General features: G+C 42.7%; 1 protein-coding gene across 10 annotated transcripts in view; it reads left to right on the forward strand.

Annotated features, from left to right (window-relative positions):
• ST3GAL3 (ST3 beta-galactoside alpha-2,3-sialyltransferase 3) overlaps nt 1-19055 on the forward strand; it is a 242871-nt gene that overhangs the window by 116524 nt on the left and 107292 nt on the right. For all 10 annotated transcript variants that reach the window (XR_004060373.1, XM_030942125.1, XM_010371892.2 and 7 more), the window contains one exon: nt 6347-6389. Coding sequence is in view for 9 of the 10 variants with exons in the window: in XM_030942125.1 (XP_030797985.1) it covers nt 6347-6389 (43 nt within the window). In the remaining variant the exon portion in view is untranslated. The remainder of the gene's footprint in view (nt 1-6346; nt 6390-19055) is intronic.

Consider the following 19055-nt stretch of genomic DNA (forward strand, 5'->3'; position numbering starts at 1 on the left):
TCCCTAGAGGTCACACAGGGCTGGGAATTGTGGGAAAACTGTATAATGCATGAGGTATCACATAGTGTACTCAGGAAGGTATTGCCTTATCTCTGGGGCAAAATTAGTAACAGTGCAAAATTAGCTTTAGACCAAATGACTTAATTGTATCTCAGAAATACTTAAGGAATGCACAGGTATCCTGTCCCCAACAAGGTAAAATTCACATGCCTGGCAGCCAATCAGAAATTACAAGGCAATTCAGAAAAGCATGAATACACAACCAATAATGAGGGGAAAAGCAATCAGTAGAAGCAGGCTTAGAGATGACACAAATGAGAGAATTAGGGGCATTATGTCCTATTCCTATATTCAAGAAGGCAGAGGAAAGCATGAGAGTATTAAGGAAAGGCATGGAAGATTCAAAAAAGAACTCCCAGAGATGAAATATACAGTGTCTGAGATGAAAAATTTACTGGATGAATAATCAGCAAATTAGACACTATAGAATAAAAAAAAATAGTGAACTAGAAGATACAGCAGTAGAAACTATCTAAAATGAAACAGAGTGAGAGCCGGGTACAGTGGCTCAAACCTGTAATCTCAGCACTTTGGGAGGCCAAGGAAGGAGGATAACTTGAGGCCAGCAGTTCAACCTGGGCAACATAGTGAGACCCCTGTCTCTACAAAAGTTTAAAAATTAGCTAAGTGTGGTCGTGCTTGTCTGTAGTCCTAGCTACTCAGGAGGCTGAGGGAGGAAGATTGCTTGAGCCTAGGGGTTGGAGGCTGCAGTGAGCTATGATTGTGCCACCACACTCCAGGCTGGTCTATAGGTTGAGACCCTTGTCTCTTAAAAAAAGAAAAGGGCTGGGTGTGGTGGCTTACACCTGTAATCCCACACTTTGGGAAGCTGAGGTGGATGGATCACTTGAGGTCAGGAGTTCGAGACCAGCCTGGCCAATGGTGAAACTACGTCTCTACTAAAAATACAAAACTTAGCCAGGCGTGGTGGCATGTGCCTGTAATCCCAGCTACTCCGGAGACTGAGGCAGGAGAATCGATTGAACCCAGGAGGCGGAGGTTACAGTGAGCCAGGATTGCACCACTGTGCTCCAACCTGGGCCACAGAGCGAGACCCTGTCATAAAAAAGAAAAAGAAAAGACACATAGAGTGAAACATGACTGGGGAAAAAAAATGAACAGACCACTGGTGAGCTATGGGACTTCAAGCAGCCCTAACACATGTGTTATTGGAGCCCCTAAAAGAAAGAGGAGGGCAGAAAAATATTTGAAGAAATAAGAACCGAATTTTTTTCAAATGTGATTAAAACCCACAGATCCAACAGCCCCAAGGATGCCAAACACAGGAAAGATGATGAAAATCGCAGCAAAGTATGTCATAAGCACTCCCCTCTCATTCCCACAGGTGCTTGGCAGAGGAGAGGAAAAGCAGCCTCCCCTGGAGAGCCTCAAGAAAAGCCTTGTAGGGTCTGCCAGGCTTCAGTGGTGGCAGGAGGTAGAGAGGGGTGGACCAGGTGGTTGGAATCGTGAGTCAGAGGGCATTATGAGAAGGGTTTGTCAGAGGACTGAGGATGAGAGAAATGGGGTCCATGGCTCATTGTAACTGGCTCTGAGATTTACAGCTAAATCTAATCTCTGAGGTTTAGCTAGCTCTTTAGTTTTTCAAAGATTATTCCTATTGTTTGCAAGGGGACTTTATTTGTTCAGTACAACACATTTCTTCTGGTAATGCTCCTTGTAACCATGTGTATCACATGGGAGTCATCATTTTCCACAAACCCCATCTCCTCAGTCTCTGTGACTATAACAGAATGAAGTGCTGGTGCACGCTCCACCAGCTCTAGCCTTTCCCCAGGAGTTTCACCCTTGGGAGCAGAGGGGCTAATGCAATCCCTTGCCAGTGGCAAAGCGGAAGATGTTTGCCTACATTTTGCTGGTGGCCACGTTGCCTCACTTACGAAGAAAGCTCACCAGGGGAGAGTACAGACAATAGAGGGAGGCCCGATGGCCTCCCCGATGGCTCCCTCTATTCCAGTCACTCTTGGTCACCCCTGAGACCCTCCGCACTCTGGCCCTTCCTACGTTTTGATTATGTGAACCACTAAATCACCCCGTTCACCTGAGTTAGTGCAACCAGTATGTTGAGCATGCAAGAAATATCGAGGGATCATCACAGACACCTTCATTTTGTCTCCCACTGTTCCCTTAAAATGTTTTCATGGCTGGGCGCGGTGGCTCAAGCCTGTAATCCCAGCACTTTGGGAGGCCGAGACGGGCGGATCATGAGGTCAGGAGATCGAGACCATCCTGGCTAATACGGTGAAACCCCGTCTCTACTAAAAAATACAAAAAACTAGCCGGGCGACGAGGCGGGCGCCTGTAGTCCCAGCTACTCGGGAGGCTGAGACAGGAGAATGGCGTGAACCCGGGAGGCGGAGCTTGCAGTGAGCTGAGATCCGGCCACTGCACTCCAGCCTGGGCGGCAGAGCAAGACTCCGTCTCAAAAAAAATAAAATAAAATAAAATAAAATAAAATAAAATAAAATGTTTTCATGTCCTTAATACATCTGAAGTAATAAGAATTCCATAGTCGCAGTGAGTTGCCATTTCCAAACTTAGAGGGTCCCATCTTGTGTAACAGTCACAGCTTTCAATTCATAAAAGCTGCAGGTGCTCCCTTCCCCGCAATAGGGCTTAGTGCTGGCAGGTGCCTGGTGGGGAAAGGGCATGTCCTGCTTGTCTTTCCTCTTCCCTCCTCTCCCATATGCCTCTGACATATCCGGGATTGCTGTGGGAGCGAGAGAGAATGAGCAGTAAAGACCTAGAGTGTTTGCACTCTCTGGACCTGACAAGTAGTTAAAGCTGACTCTGGTGGGGTGCTTTTGTGAGTGTTCTGATGACCCCTTTCCATCTTAGGGGCCTCTTCTCTGTGGTTACCCCGGTGTGGGTAAAGCCCATGTCTCCGCCTTGCTCCTCACTTCTATAGCTCCTGGGAATCCCATCATCTACCCACTGCTTCTGTTGGCTAAGGGCCGGTCAACCCTCTAGGCAGATCTTCTGGAAAGGACCTGAAACGAGCCCACACCAACTCCTTCATGCATTAGGTTTTGCCACAGATTCTGGGAGTGCAGGCCAGTCCCCCATGCAGTGCTCTCCTGCAGCAGCCCACCCATTGCCCTTTGTGTCCTCTAGACTTGTTGGGTAGGAGGTGGGCCCCAGGCAACCCACTGTGTTCTCTAAACCTTAAGGCCATGTTAGGTGTCCTTCAGAGGCTGGAGTGAGAGACAAGTACCCCTCCTGCCCTGTTCATAACACAGCTCCCCACAATGACATTTTTCAAATCCTCCCTCCCTTCATCTCTAGCAACTGATTGCTATTTATATTTGATGTAGGGAAGGCCTTTAGAATTACGTGATATGTATTAACAGATTTCCTTTGAAAATCTGCATCTTAGTGTAGCACTTCACTGAAATGTATCACCTTATAGGCCTGGCTAAAATTTTCTTTCTAGCATCCTGTTACACTAATTTGATTTGGGCTTGTGACTGTTGTGACCAAATAATCCTGATAATAGTCAACAGATATTTATTGAGCATCTACTATGGGCAGCCACAGCCCTCATGAGTTGTCAGTCCACATAATCTTTACATTGTTCTTGAATCCATTTGCCGATGTTTATAAACTTAGAAATTTTACCTTAAAAATCCAGATTCCTGCCTTGAAAAAAATCAGAAGATGTGGTAATGGGGGGCCTGAGTTGCTGCCTGGCATAGTTAGCAGGAGCTAGTGGGAGCCACCCTTCAGCAGGGCACACACTCTCCAGATGGACTCAGTTCCCTCTGGGCTTTGACGCTAGAGCCAAGGGTGAGCTGCCATTTATCATCAGTGGGCTCACAATTACCTTTTCTTAAATTATTCTGGTACTCATGTCTCTTTTCTGAGGGCTGTGGGGGGTACAGTGATCCTTCACCGTGTTGCCCAGGCTAGGGTGCAGTGGCGTGATCACAGCTGACTGCAGCCTTGATCTCCCAGGCTCACGCCATCCTCCTCCCTCAGCCTCTGGAGTAGCTGGTACTACACGTGTGCACCAACGTGCTCAGCTAATTTTTAAAAAAATTTTTGAATAGATGAGGGCTCACTATGCTACCCAGGCTTATCTCAAACTCCTGAACTCAAACAACCCTCCCAGCTTGGTCTCCCAAAGTGCTGGGATTACAGGTGTGAGCCACTGTGTCCTGCCCTCATATCTCTTAATGAAAGAGAGAAAACAACAGATAGACCAGGAGAGACATGAAGGGACAAACTTGCTTTAGAAATGCAGAGTTCTTAGAAATGTAATATGCAGTGTGTGTGTGCATGTGTGTGTAAAACAAAACAAAACTAAGATGCCATTGGCAAATAATAAACCACAGATATAATTATTTTTACTATACAGAAAATATATGGGCGGAAAAACAGTGAATTGAAAAAAAAAAAGACATTCCAACAGAATTTGTTTTTTAATGCAACTAAAATAAGTGGTATGAGCTGCTGTATAAGAGTATGACATTCTCCCACTTCCCTCATTTGTGTTATGCTCTTGCTTGGCCCCTGACATTTGAATTTGCAACAGTGAGGGAAACATTCTCTGGCTTCTCTTGAAGGAATCTGCCTAAGTATGGATTCATTGTCTAAGGGAGTCTTAGCTCAAGTCTGAGGAGCAACAGCACGAGACTTCCTCCAGGGTTGTCACCACACAGGGAAAAAGTGACAGGTATTTGGCAAGTTGATGAGGCTTCCTTTTTATGGAATGATAAGATAGGATTGTTGAGAGAGCACTTAACGTTGACACTAACTCTCTGCAAATTGTATTTTTAGTTTTATTTTATATTTAAGTCTTTTTTTGTTTTTCTTACCAATGTTTGTAAGTTCTTGATATGTTAAGGCAGGTCTTTGATCCATTTGCCTGCGTTAGAGCAAAGCCAGAATTATTTTGAGGAAAGGCTTTCACTTGCTCAAGGCCATTCTCTTGGGAGGTAAGCCTTGTGTTGAGTGGTGTGTCCTAGTTGGTATCTTCAATTTTAAGAAGAGGATTTATTCTCCCTCCGCAGCTCAGATGATTTTGAAAGCACTGAGTCTGGCCTTAATTGGCCTTGCAGAACGACTCCTGGGAGGTACTTGTCAGCGTGTGTGACTTCCCCCTTTTTGCTGTTCACTGCTTATTAAAGCCTGAGTTCCTCGAAAGCTTTGCTGCCTGGCCTTTTCCATCCAGTATTTTAGTATTCTGTTTTACCCTCAGACTGAGCCAGGCCAGCTAAGAACTGCATTCATAGGCCACCTTATTTTGGCTAGACACACAAACACACACACACACACACGCACGTGCGCACACACACACTCCAACTATGGAGCAGAGCCATAAGAAATAATCCCGTGACACTCCCTATCATTTTCCTTATACAAATGTTTTTGAGGAAACAGGAAATTTCCCTCAACTCTTAGTATCAAGAATAGCTGTGATTCTCCTGGTTTATTTTCTAGATACTGCTGAACCATGAAATCAGTGCTTTGCACTTAGTTTTAGCTATGGAAAATCTTGAGGACAGATCTGTAATCTTCCTTCAACAAGCACACACGGCCCTAGGATGTTCACTTTTGCTATTTTCCTTACCCCACCTGCATTTTCCTAAGTTTATGTCCACTTTGGCCCCCAGATTTATCCTTTTCAAAATCTTGTACTCCGTACAATTTTATAGAACTGCTTCAACCTCATTTTAGAATGAGGCAAGATGTAAAGAACTTAAATAAATTAAAATACTGATTAATCACTTGTTAGAAACATCAATTTGTCTTTAAATTTTATTGTAAACTTGCTATTCTTTATGTAATCTGATCTATTGGTTCCTTATGATGACCATGAAGAGAATTGGCATGGATTTGGGGACTTGTTGACTGCCACATCCTCACACCATGGCTAAGGTGGCTGATTCAGCAAATGCTGTGTTTAGAGCTCAGAGGACGCAGATATTGCCTCTGAGCCTCTTACTTTTCCAGGTTCCAGTTTCATGGTTTACTAAATTTCAGTTCCAATTACCACATTTATACAGGAAGGAAGGTAGTTGTATACCAACATAGGACTGGCTGCCCTAGAATGCATAGGAAATACCTGGCATTGAACTTGGTCCTTCACAAAACAGGTGTTCAGCTGGTGTTTTGTGGTTTATGTATTTAGTTGTATTCTTTGAAGCAGTTGAATTGTGTTCTTTTCCAAGGGTTGTCTGTCCCCATGGTCTAGGTCTGGGGGATGCAATATGCTAGTATTATCAGTGACTTGACTTTAATGACATTTTCTGCTTTTCTTTTTCAGAGTATGATCGGTTGGGCTTCCTCCTGAATCTGGACTCTAAACTGTGAGTAGAACAAGAAGATACATTGACTCTGTGGCAGAGAGGTCTGTGAGAGCTGGGTCTCACTTTGAAGGGTCAGCTCTCATCACTCTTCTGGTGACTGGGGGACTCCCTGGGGCCTCTGTCCTCAGGCTGTCAGTAGAATCTTGGGGCATGTTACAGTCTGCAGTGACCACAGAGGGTGGGATGATGGGTGCAAACATAAGGCCTTTGATTTGGCTGGCACAGGCAACTTATTATAGGAGGAGGCCACTGCCAGGAGTTGGAAGGACTAGGAGGCTCCTGGAAAGGCTTCTCCTACAGGGTAGAGGACAGTTGAGTCACAGCAGGAGGTAGGGGCCTCTCAGAGATGCTCTGGCACCTGACATGCACAGCTTTCTGTAATCACTCCCTGTCTTACTCTCCAGCTTCAACTCTTGCCACTCTTGCCACAGGTGAACCTCCTTTTCCCTCTACCTTTGTGTATGCTTGTTACCTGTGCCTGAAATTCTCTTTCCTTGCTAGCTCACTTAGAAAACTAAAAGAAACTACTTCTTCCCCACACAAAATTGTCTCTTCCTCTGTGCTTCCTTTGAATTTTCTACCTCTGTTACAATTATCGCACTATACTGTAATTGCATAATAATTACTAATTTTTTAAGGGCACAGGCTCAGAGCTAGGCCTAGTAGATAACTTGGTTCAAATCCCAGATTGACGTTTATTCTCTTTGTGATTTGGGGCAAGCTACTTAACCACTCTGAGCCTCAGTTTCATCTATAAGATGATGACAATAAACTTATTCCACCGGGTTTTTGTAAGAATTTAATTGACATGATTAATTCATAGAGGACTGTCAAATATTGAGTATCTAATCCTTCCAGGATCCTTCCTTACTGGTCTTCTTGGTCTCTCTAGCACCTAGACAGTATTGGTGTATGTTTGTCAGGTACCCATTAAACACTGAACACTTGGATGGATGGATGGATGGATGGATGGATGAAAGGATGGGTGGATGGATGGATGATGGTAGGATGACTGTGTACTTTCCTATTTGACAAGCATGCCTTGAGTTGCAGCTGTCTCCACTCCGTGTATTCATGCCCCTACAAGCCTGCTCACATGGCTGATGCTCAATAAATCCTTGCAGAACCACCTTACTACCTACTGTGATTCGTTTCTATTGTTAGTCATCTTTGTGCACCTATGTCCCCTGCCCTTTACCAGGCAGACATCATAAAGGATCAGAATTGTTTCTCTTTCCTTTTCCATCTTGCATAAGGGCCTTTTCCGCAGTTGTGTCTGATGATGATGGCCACACCTACATACAAGACATCAAATCAGGGGCTGGTTGGTTTTCCTACTGAATAGTCTGGCATTTGGCTTCTTGGCTCTGATACCTCATACTGTGAGTTCAGGCATTATAAATCTCCTAACTTTTACACATTATGGAGGCAACTATGAAGGAAAATGTGTGCGTTCTGTATACCAGGCTAGTAGAGAGATGTCAGCCGCGTGTTAACATCTAGGGAATGGGGTATTTGATTGTGGTAGAAAGCCATAGACTTCACTCTTAGAAAATTCTTTTTTTTTTTTTTTTTGTTTTGAGACGGAGTCTCGCTCTGTCGCCCGGGCTGGAGTGCAGTGGCCGGATCTCAGCTCACTGCAAGCTCCGCCTCCCTAGGTTCACGCCATTCTCCTGCCTCAGCCTCCCGAGTAGCTGGGACTACAGGCGCCCGCCACCTCGCCCGGCTAGTTTTTTGTATTTTTTAGTAGAGACAGGGTTTCACCGTGTTAGCCAGGATGGTCTCGATCTCCTGACCTTGTGATCCGCCCGCCTTGGCCTCCCAAAGTGCTGGGATTACAGGCTTGAGCCACCGCGCCCGGCCTAGAAAATTCTTAATTTAGTACTCTGGAAAAAAGCAAATCAAGTATAAGCCATAAGCAAGTGAAATGCCACCAGAATGGAAGAGATAAGAGTAATTCCCAAGTTGAATCACACTGATGAACAAAAGGCATATTCTCTAGGACATACTACAGTATTTAAACTGTCTTCAGCAGTGAAAGGAGGAGGATGAGGAGGACATTCCTACCCTGCTCTCCTGACAGTTGGGTCCTGCAGAGTAGGCTGTTGTGTAGCTTTCTGTTGCGTATCAGGCCAGTTCTTGGAACTATGTGAGTTAACATGGTCATTAGCACAGTAAATTGGCTTGGCCTCATTTGATTTAACTCACAATATAAGGTACAAGCTACTTTCCTGCCTCTCGCTGCAAAGCTTTTTCTAGTCCAGTGCTGTCTTCAGAAGTCCAGTGCTGTCTCTCCTGTCTCACAGACACGTGAGAAAGGTTTCCACCTACTTCCAGAGAGAAGTTTCCAAGTTAAGGATTCTGTTTTTGGTAGGGGTAGTTACTCAGCAAAGTTGAGATCACCCCTTACCAAGTCCCTCTGCAGTTGTGTTATATTATATTTCTGAAGTATAGTAAAGGATCTGAACTTTAATCGGAACTGGATTTGAATTCTGTCTCTGCTGCATAGTATTACATGACCTTAGATAATTATTATATTTTAGCTTTCTGAATCCCAATTTTCCTTTATGAAAAATGTAGATAATAGCACTCACTTCCTATGGCTTTATGAAGAATAAAAGAAAGCATTCTATAAAGTATGAATAAGTATGCCAATATAAGGCTTTCTTTTTATTTATCTTGATTGAGATTCTTTTAGCTGCTGCTTCTTCTTCCTCTTCTTCCTCCTCCTCTTCTTGCTCTTTCTCTTCTTCCTCCTCTTCTCCTTCCCCCCTTCTCCTTCCCCCTCTTCTCCTTCCCCCTCTTCTCCTTCCCCCTCTTTTCCTCCCCCCTCTTCTCCTCCCCCTCTTCTCCTCCCCCCTCTTCTCCTCCCTTCTCTTCTCTTCCCCCCTCTTCTCCTCCCTGCTGCTGCTTCTTCCTCTTCTTCCTCCTCCTCCTCTTGCTCTTCCTCTTCTTCCTCCTCTTCTCCTTCCCCCCTTCTCCTTCCCCCTCTTCTCCTTCCCCCTCTTCTCCTTCCCCCTCTTCTCCTTTCCCCTCTTCTCCTTCCCCCTCTTTTCCTCCCCCCTTCTTCTCCCCCTCTTCTCCTCCCCCCCTTCTCCTCCTCCTCCTCCTCCTCCTCTTCCTCCTTCTCCTTCTTCTCCTTCTCCTTCTTCTTCTTCATCTTCGTCTTCTTCTTCTTCCCTTTTTTGGTACAGACAGGCTCTTGCTATGTTGCCCAGGCTGGTCTTGTACTCCTGGGCTCAAGTGATCCTCCTGCCTTAACTTCCTGAAGTGTTAGGATTACAGGTGTAAGCCACAGTATCTGGCCTCATTTAGATTCTTGGGTATAAGAATTTCATATGTTTTGGGAAAATTTCAGCCATTATCTCTTTAAATATTCCCTCTGCTCCACTCTCTCTCTATTCCTCTTCTGAAATTCTGGTTAAATTTTAGACCTTCTCATTATATTAACTTATCTTCCATATTTTTCATCTTTTAATTACTTTCATGTTAACTGGAACCCCAAAGGACCCAGCATAAGGATAAACTAGAACTATTAATAAACCTGTACCCCCAAAGCAGGCTGCAAGAACAGTTACCAAAGCACTGAGTAGGTCATGGCAGTAGAACAAAAACTCTTGGTATTTGTTGCCAGAGTTCTCATCACTCAGGTGATCTAGGGAGCCTCAAGCCATGAATTCAGTTTAAGGTATTCCAGACTGGCAGTGCCTCCAAGCACCTGGCAGAAATAAATGCAGACTTTCCATAGAGGAAGACATATGCGTTCCTCATAAATAACTTTTCAAGGAAATAAAGAGCTTACAGTAAAAAATAACTAAACACACAAGGAAACAAGCTTCTATTGAAGCTTGTTCTCATGGTTTTATGAGAAACATGTAAAACAACTGGCAACAGAGGAGTATCCACAAAGATTTCTGAAATTGGAATTACCACACATCATTTATAAAGCAATTAAATATACTATATTTAAAGAAATAAGAGACAATACTGAATTATATGCATAGAATAGGGAACTATGAAAAGCAAAATACCAGATTTGAAAAAACAATGAACTTCTAGAGTTAAAAAATACAATGACCAAAATTAAAAACTCAGTAAAAGGGGTTAGCAGCTGATTAGATACAACTGAAGACAGAGTTAGTGAACTGGAAGGTAAGACAGAAGAAATTATTTATAAAAGGGGTTGGCAAACTCTTTTGGCAAAGGGCCAAATGGGAAATATTTTAAAATTTGGGGCCTTATTTTTTCTGTCACGACTACTCAGCTTTGCTGTTTTAACTTGAAAGCATCCATAGATAGTATATAGATTAATGAGTATGGCTATATTTCAATAAAACTTTATTTATGGACCCTGAAGTTTTAATTATATATGTATATTTTTGAGACAGAGTTTCATTCTTGTTGCCCAGGCTGGAGTGCAGTGGCGCAATCTCGGCTCACTGCAACCTCTGCCTCCCTAGTTCAAGTGATTCTCCTGCCTCAGCCTCCCGAGTAGCTGGGATTACAGGCGTGCGCCATCACGCCTGGCTAATTTTGTATATTTAGTAGAGATGGGGTTTTTCCATGTTGGTCAGGCTTGTCTTGAGCTCCTGGCCTCAGGTGATCCGCCTGCCTTGGCCTCCCAAAGTGTTGGGATTACAGGCATGAGCCACCACGCCTGGCAATTTTATATAATTTTTATGTGTGAAAAATATGCTTTTTGATTTTTTGCTCCATCTATTAAAAATGTAAAAGACATTCTTAACTTACAGGCCATATAAAAAACAGGTGAAAGGTTGGCTTTGGCCCACAAGTGTAGTTGGCTCACCCTTAATTGAGAATGCAACACATCTCTATTTTGAGAATTATCTCCTCACTCCAGATGTTTTCTATTCTTGGAACCCTATTGCATAGAAAAACTCCTTTTAAAAAAATGGATTCTGGGGTAAATGTGCAGGCTTGTTACATGGGTTTATTGTGTGATGCTGAGGTTTGGAGTATGGATGGTCCCATTACCCAGGTAGTGAGCATAATATTCAACAGGTAGTTTTTCAGCCCACTCCCCACTCCCGCCTCTAGTAGTCCCCAGTGTCTGTTCTTATTTTTATGTCCATGTGTATTCAGTATTTAGCTCCCATTTGTAAGTGAGAACATGTGATATTTCATTTTCTTTTCTGCGTTAATTTGTTTAGGATAATGACTTACAGCTGCATCTATCAACATCATTTTTCATAGAAGTAGAGAAAACCATTCTAAAATGTATATGTAACCAAAAAGCCAGAATAGCCAAAGCAATCCTAAGCAAAAAGAACAGAGCTGAAGGTATCACATTGCTAGACTTCAAACTCTACTATAAGGATATAGTAACTAAACTTGATATTGCTACAGAAACAGACACATAGACCAATGGAACAGAATAGAGAACCCAGAAATAAAGCCACACAGCTACAACCATCTGATCTTCAACAAAGTCTACAAAAATAAGCAATAGGGAATGGACTCCCTATTCAATAAATGGTGTTGGGATAACTGGCTAACTATATGCAGAAGAATGAAACTGAATCCCTACATTTCACCATATATAAAAATTAAGATGGATTAAAGATTTAAATGTAAGACCTCACACTATTAAAATCCTAGCAGAAAACCTAGGACATACCCTTCTCATCGTTGACTTTGGCAAAGAATTTATGGCTACGTCCCCGAAAGCAACTACAACAAGAACAAAAATTGACAAATGAGACCTAATCAAATTAAAGAGCTTCTGCACAGCAAAATAAACTATCAACAGAGTACACAGACAGCCTACAGAATGGGAGAAATACTCTTAAAATACCTTATATCTAGTGATATTCCAAAAGCCTGGAAATAGACATTTTAGATTTTTTTTTGTCTTCACTGTATTTGTTTAATTATGTCTTTCTGGAATAGAGTGGCTTATATTTTCTTTGAGAATTCCCTTCTGCTTGTATCTACATGACAAAACCACTTGTTAGTGCTGTGAACATTATTCAGAATACTGACATGCAAAACCTTGTCTTTTTACTACAAGAACTGTTGTTCAAGTAGGCAGAACTTTTTTTTTTTTTTTTTTGAGACGGAGTCTCGCTCTGTCACCCAAGCTGGAGTGCAGTGGCCAGATCTCAGCTCACTGCAAGCTCCGCCTCCCGGGTTCACGCCATTCTCCTGCCTCAGCCTCCCGAGTAGCTGGGACTACAGGCGCCCGCCACCTCGCCCGGCTAGTTTTTTGTATTTTTTAGTAGAGACAGGGTTTCACCGTGTTAGCCAGGATGGTCTCGATCTCCTGACCTTGTGATCCGCCCGCCTTGGCCTCCCAAAGTGCTGGGATTACAGGCTTGAGCCACCGCGCCCGGCTTAGGCAGAACTTTTTGGTGGTTAAAAATGTGAGCTGTGGAGTCAGACATGGAGTTTTGAGGCCCAGTTCCACATCTTACTAGCTCTAATCTGGAGTGAGTTATTTAACTACTAAGTCTCAGTTAAAGCATTGACAATAGTAATACCAAGGATGAGAGTTAGCCCTTATCAGTGTCTGGTAAACTGGCAGGGATATAGCCGAAAAATGAGACCTGGACTTCAGCTTGCCTCCTGCTCCATACCCCAGATTTCATTTCTTCACTCTTTGATTTAGCAGATATTTCTTGAGCACCAGCTATGTGTTTTCTAACTGGAATAAATGGAAACTTCTAAGCCACAGGCATAGCCTTACAAGCTTGATTGGAAAGGCTATCCTGTAAGCTGAAGTCTTAGTGAATGGGGAGGAAGCAATTGAGAACAGGAAGGGAGGGTAAAGGGTAGTATTGCTGGACAGCATGAGCAACAGACAAGTTTTTAGTTGTTTCTTTTTTATAATAAGCATGACATATTGGTGGTTTGGAAGCATTAATGGACTCCAAAGAGGATAACCATGGATCCCAGGGTCCATGGAGTATAGATGAAAGAGCAGCCTCCTTTGCAGAGGGCTGTAAAAATGGTGTTTTCCCAAGAGACCCAGGTTTCTATGAAAGCAAAAATGGAAGGAACATTCACTGAAGAGTTTGAGGATATAAAGGAACACAGTTTTATGCCACATAATTGAAAGTTAGAGTGTGGGCTGTGCCAGGGGAGAAGTAGGAAATTGGACCAAGAAGAAGCAGAGAACAGTGACTTGAGGGAAAGAAAACTGAGGAGAATATGGTTTGGAGAGAAACAGGAATAACTCGAATGTGAGACTGGTGAGCTGGTGACATTACTAGCCTTGCTGTTGCCTGAGAATTGACCCCGTCTTCCCCAGGGGTTGGGCACTCAGGCTGCTACGGGCAGGCAGCCACAACCTGATTTAATGATACCTCTGAGGGGGCACATCTGCTCTCTGAAAGGAGTCTACTGTTGTCTGGCTCAAAGTTGAGGGCCCTGGGAAAAGGCTCAGGGGTAAAGGCTCTTGCCTCAACAACAAAGTGGATACTCTCTCATTCAATCAACAGATTTGTTGAGCAATTAATATGTATTAGGCAATATTCTGTGCTCTGGGGATATACCAGTGAACAAGACAATCAGTAAACAAAAATGTTATGAATAAAGTTTTTAGGATTTTGGAAGGTGATAAGTGCTGTGAAAGAAAATAGAGCAAGACAAGGGAATGCTGTTGAAGAGAGTGCAAGTTTCAATGGGACAGTCAAAGTAAAACTCATTGAGAAGGTGGCATTTGAGCAAAGAGTCAAAGGAAGATAGGCAGAGCATTCCAGAAAGAACCCTAAGGAAATCTCAGTCTCCATTATAAGGAATATGACACAATGAGCCAGCAATGTGCCCGTTAGTCCAGGAGAGAGATGAGCCATCTGGATTTCTTGAAGGAGCCAGATCCTGGTGTCCAGGTGTGAGTTTCCTGAGCTGATGTGGGCCTTCTGGGAGCAGATTTAATTAAATGGAAGTTTCATCTGTTTCTGCTGGGTGTGGGCAAGTGCTCTGGGAAAGCTCTGTCTGCTGCCATAGTGTGGTGTTTTACAGGTGTTTTATGTGGGCAAGAGCATGGGGACTTTAATGCTCAGTCTAATTTCATAAGGAATTCCATGTGAAGACACACAAATATGAAAATGAAAGCAAACAACTCTTAATCCCCAGAGCCTTGTGGAAACCAGGTCGTTTGTAATAGTGGATAAGCATGGAGCAGTCTAAATATGAGGTGAGTTTAACACTTCTAAAACAGCCTGTCAAGTTCCCTAGGACTTCAAGGGGAAAACATTTATTGAGCACCTACTATATGCCCAGTGGTGCACTAGGTACTTTCTATGTTACCTTTTCCCACAACATTTGCTTAATCTCATCCAGTATCATGGCTTTAAATGTCATCTATATGCTGATGACGCCTACATTTGTATCAAACCCAGTTCTCTTTCCCCACACTCCAGACTCATTTACCCAATTGCCCCCTTCATTCGGATGTATATTAGGCATCTCACACTTAACATGTCCAGAGCTAAACTCCAGAATCTTTTCTATCCTAGGAAATGGCAGCTAACTACATCCTTCCATTCTTCACATCAAATACTGTAGCATCATTTCTTTGACACTCAAATCTGATAATCAGTAAACCCTATTAGCTTTACCTTAAATACCCTCAGATCCAACCACTTCTCACTACCTCTATATCATCACTCTGTCCAAACCACCACCTCCCACCGAACTTTTGCACTCCTAACTAGTCTTCCAGATTTTATGCTTCTCTGTGGTCTGTTTCCACACTGAAGCCAAAGTGAGCCTATTAAAATACAAGATAGGTCTTATTACTCCTGTGATCAGAACTCCCCAATGGCTCCCCATTTCTTGCAGAATGACAGCCAGAATCTTTACAATGCTCACCAAGGCCCTACATGGTCTACACCTTGGTTTCTTGTTGGTCTCCTGATTTATTGTTTTATCCTGGGCTCCTTGCTGTGATTTGGACACTCCAGGTCTGTTCCCGCCTCAAGACTCTTGGCATTTGATCATTCCCTTGTCTGGAACACTTCCCCAGATACCTGCAGAGATTGTGCACTCCCTTACCTTTTTAGAACGTAGTTCAAATGTTACCTTCTTAATAAAGTTTCCTTGCCTATCCCATTTAAAATCATAGCCCCATCCCCTATTGGCATTCCCTGTTCCCCTTTACTGTGTCATTTTCTCCAGGGTGTCTATCACTCTCAGATGCCGCATATGTTTTATTTACTTGTTTATTGTCTGTCTCCATCTACTAGAGTGTTTTTTCTATTTTGTTCCCTACTATTTTCTAGCAGCAAAACCAGTGTCTACTGTATTACTTGTTGATCAATTAATAAATATTTGTTGCATGGATAAATGGTGGACAACTCTATGAAGCAGATGGTATTTAAATGCATTTTAACAAATGTAAAAATGACTATAGAAGGAATAAGTAATTTACTTGTGTTCACAGAACTAAATGTGATCAAACCAGTATTTGAACCCTTCTCTGCCTGGCTCCAAACTTTTTACTTTTCTCACTACTCAACATAGCTTTCTAGGCCGGGCACAGTGGCTCGAGCCTGTAATCCCAGCACTTTGGGAGACCGAGGTGGGCGGATCATGAGGTCAGGAGATCGAGACCATCCTGGCTAACACAGTGAAACCCTGTCTCTACTAAAAAAATACAAAAAAACTAGCCGGGCAAGGTGGCGGGCACCTGTGGTCCCAGCTACTCAGGAGGCTGAGGCAGGAGAATGGCATAAACCCGGGAGGCGGAGCTTGCAGTGAGCCGAGATCCGGCCACTGCACTCCAGCCTGGGCGACAGAGCGAGACTCCGTCTCAAAAAATAAATTAATTAATTAATTAAATTTAAAAAAAACATAACTTTCTGTTTTTCCAAATTCACAGTCAGTTTGATCCTATGTTTTAACTATACCAGAAGCTTTATAAGGGCAAGAAGTAGGAATGTTCTGTTCACAGATATATTCACAATGCTTAGTATAGTGTTTATGTGCATAGTAAATATTCAATAAATATTTGTTCAGTCAATCGAGGACAGAAGGAAGAGGGTATGAGTAAGAGAGAATAGAGCCACCTTTAATAACAAAATCCAGATCTTTCAAGTATTGTTATTAGAAGGTTTTTAGGGAGGGGGGTGCAGTGATGAGGACTGTCAGGTGGCCCCTTCCTTTATCTAACCCTGACTTTCCCCATCTCCTGGAGAGACTGTCACTTGAAGAACTTCTGCCACCATCATGCTGACTTCAGAGGGCCAGCTTCTCTTTAATGCCTTAAAAAAAAAAAGAGGAAAGGTGGGGGGTGTGTGGTGGGGGGACACTTTCTTTTGGCTCCTCTAAGCAAAGCTAAAAATATTTCACTAAAGGTTAAAAGAGGACAACAGAGAAATTCACCTTGAGAGGACAAGAAATCCAAAGGAGTAGTCTGGTTTCCAAAATGATTCTGTCTCTTCTATAGCTAGCACAAGCCAGGGCCATACTTACTTCACAACAGGAGAGCACAGCATTGCAGGATTTGGCTAGCTTCCTTGCTTCATGACATCTAGCCTTTTTCACAGCCCACTGTTCAAAGACTCTCTTAGACATCTTGAGCTATGTGATCAAGACCGAAAGAGCCAAATTCCCACTTTGCAGCCTACCGAGGACTCTCTCTGCACAGTGGTTTTTGACCTTGACTGCATATTGGAATCACCTAGAGAGCCTAAAAAATTACTGATGCCTGCATCCCATCCTCTAGAGATTTTGAAGTCATTGAGCGAGCACACAGCCTTTGCATTAGGATTTTTAAAGCTGCCCAGGTGAGTCTAATATGCAGCCAAATTGAGAACCACTGCCTAATAAAAGATTCTGTTTCCTGTCTGAGGAAGTCTCCACTTCCCTAGGTAATTGATACCAGGAATAAATCTGTCTGTACAAAGGAGTATGTCTATGTGTGATGATTCATAACTAAGACCTCATTGAAGGGGTGGCCTGCCCCTCCACACCTGTGGGTGTTTCTCGTTAGGTGGAACGAGAGACTTGAGAAAAGAAATAAGACACAGAGACAAAGTATAGAGAAAGAAAAGTGGGGCCCAGGGGACCGGCGGCGCTCAACTTACAGAGGACCCACACGGGCACCGATCTCTGAGTTTCCTTAGTATTTATTGATAATTATCTTTACCATCTAAAAGTTAAGGGAGTAAATCAGCATTAAGACATATAGATAAAGATCTTTGTGACCTGAATAAGTTCAAGGAAAATGCTGTGGCTTGAGATGCATATGCAAACATCTCCATAAACCTTTTAGCAGTATTGCTCCAGCAAATCTTACCTTATTCCTAAAAGCAGTTTTCTCTTTGCTCAGTAAACAAAGCACACAATGGGTTTTACACGGAGATGTTCCATTGCCCAGGGACCGGCAGGAGACAATTTTTTCTCTTATTTGAGATTTAAGAGAATGGTGATGACCTTTAACCACAAGCAGCCTTTAGGCACTTGTAAAACAACAAAGCACATTCTCTACAGCCCAAAATCCTTTTAACCTTAAGTCACCACAGCACATGTCTCTTGCAAGGACAAGGTTGGGGTTAGGGTCACAGATTAACAGCATCTCAAATACAGAACCAAATGGAGTCTCTTAAATCTACTTCTTTCTATATAGACACAGTAACAGGCTGACCTCTCTTTTCCCCACACCTCACTACCCAGAGATTCTGATTTAGTTGATCAGGAATTGGGGCTCAGGTACCTTTATGTTTGAACATTCTTTCAGACGATTCTAATGTGCCAGGGTCAAGAACCATGAAGTGACTTCAGGCTTGTCATTATAATCATATCTGAATATAATACAACAACTACTGCAGAATATCATAATAGTTATGTTAGGGTAGTGCAATTGCAGCTACTTTCTTTTCTTTTGATTCAAAATACTGTTTTTATTACACTCTTACAATGAAAAAATATGTTTGGATGTTTCTGTAATTTTTTCAAACTTTCATTATGGGCTATAGATCTCTAGACACTATTTTCAGAAATCCATTTTATATTAGTTTTTGGTTACCAATTTCTTCTCTAGTTTTTCTTAATGGTCTTTTAAAATCTCAGCCAATTGAAGAACTTCCTATACATTATATTGACTAATTTATCTTGTCCTTATCTATAATTGAAATAAATATATGTGTAAAGATGTAATATTTGTCTTTTGTATGCTGCCAAACTCCAGGAGACCTGAGGGTGGAACTTGAGAAGTCTGGAGGAATGGGCAGAGACCAAATTATGTGGGGCTTTAGAGATAACAAGGAGAAATTTGGGCTTCATCTCAAGGGCAAAAGATGCCTTGAAGAGTTTTAAGCAGATGAGTAGTGACATAATCAGTTTTGACCCTTAGGAAGATGTCTTTGGCCGCAAGAAGGTAATTTGATTAGAGAGGGGCAAGAATGGAAAGGGAGAGGGTACTTAGGAGGCTGTAGTAGAAGTACAGAGTAGAAATCAACAGAGAAAATCAACAAAACAAAAGCTGGTTCTTTGCAAATATCTATAAAATTGATAAACCTCTAGCCAAAAAGAGAGAAAGAGAAGATATAAATTACTAATATGAGAAGTGAACATAGGATCATCACTACTAATCCATAGATATTAAAAAAATAATGGACTGGGTGAGGTGGTTCACCCTATAGTCCTAGCACTTTGGAAGGCTGAGGCAGGAGGATCGCTTGAGCCCAGGAACTTAAGACC

Source organism: Rhinopithecus roxellana, chromosome 12, assembly GCF_007565055.1.
Source record: "Rhinopithecus roxellana isolate Shanxi Qingling chromosome 12, ASM756505v1, whole genome shotgun sequence".
NCBI classification, from domain to species: Eukaryota; Metazoa; Chordata; class Mammalia; order Primates; family Cercopithecidae; genus Rhinopithecus; species Rhinopithecus roxellana.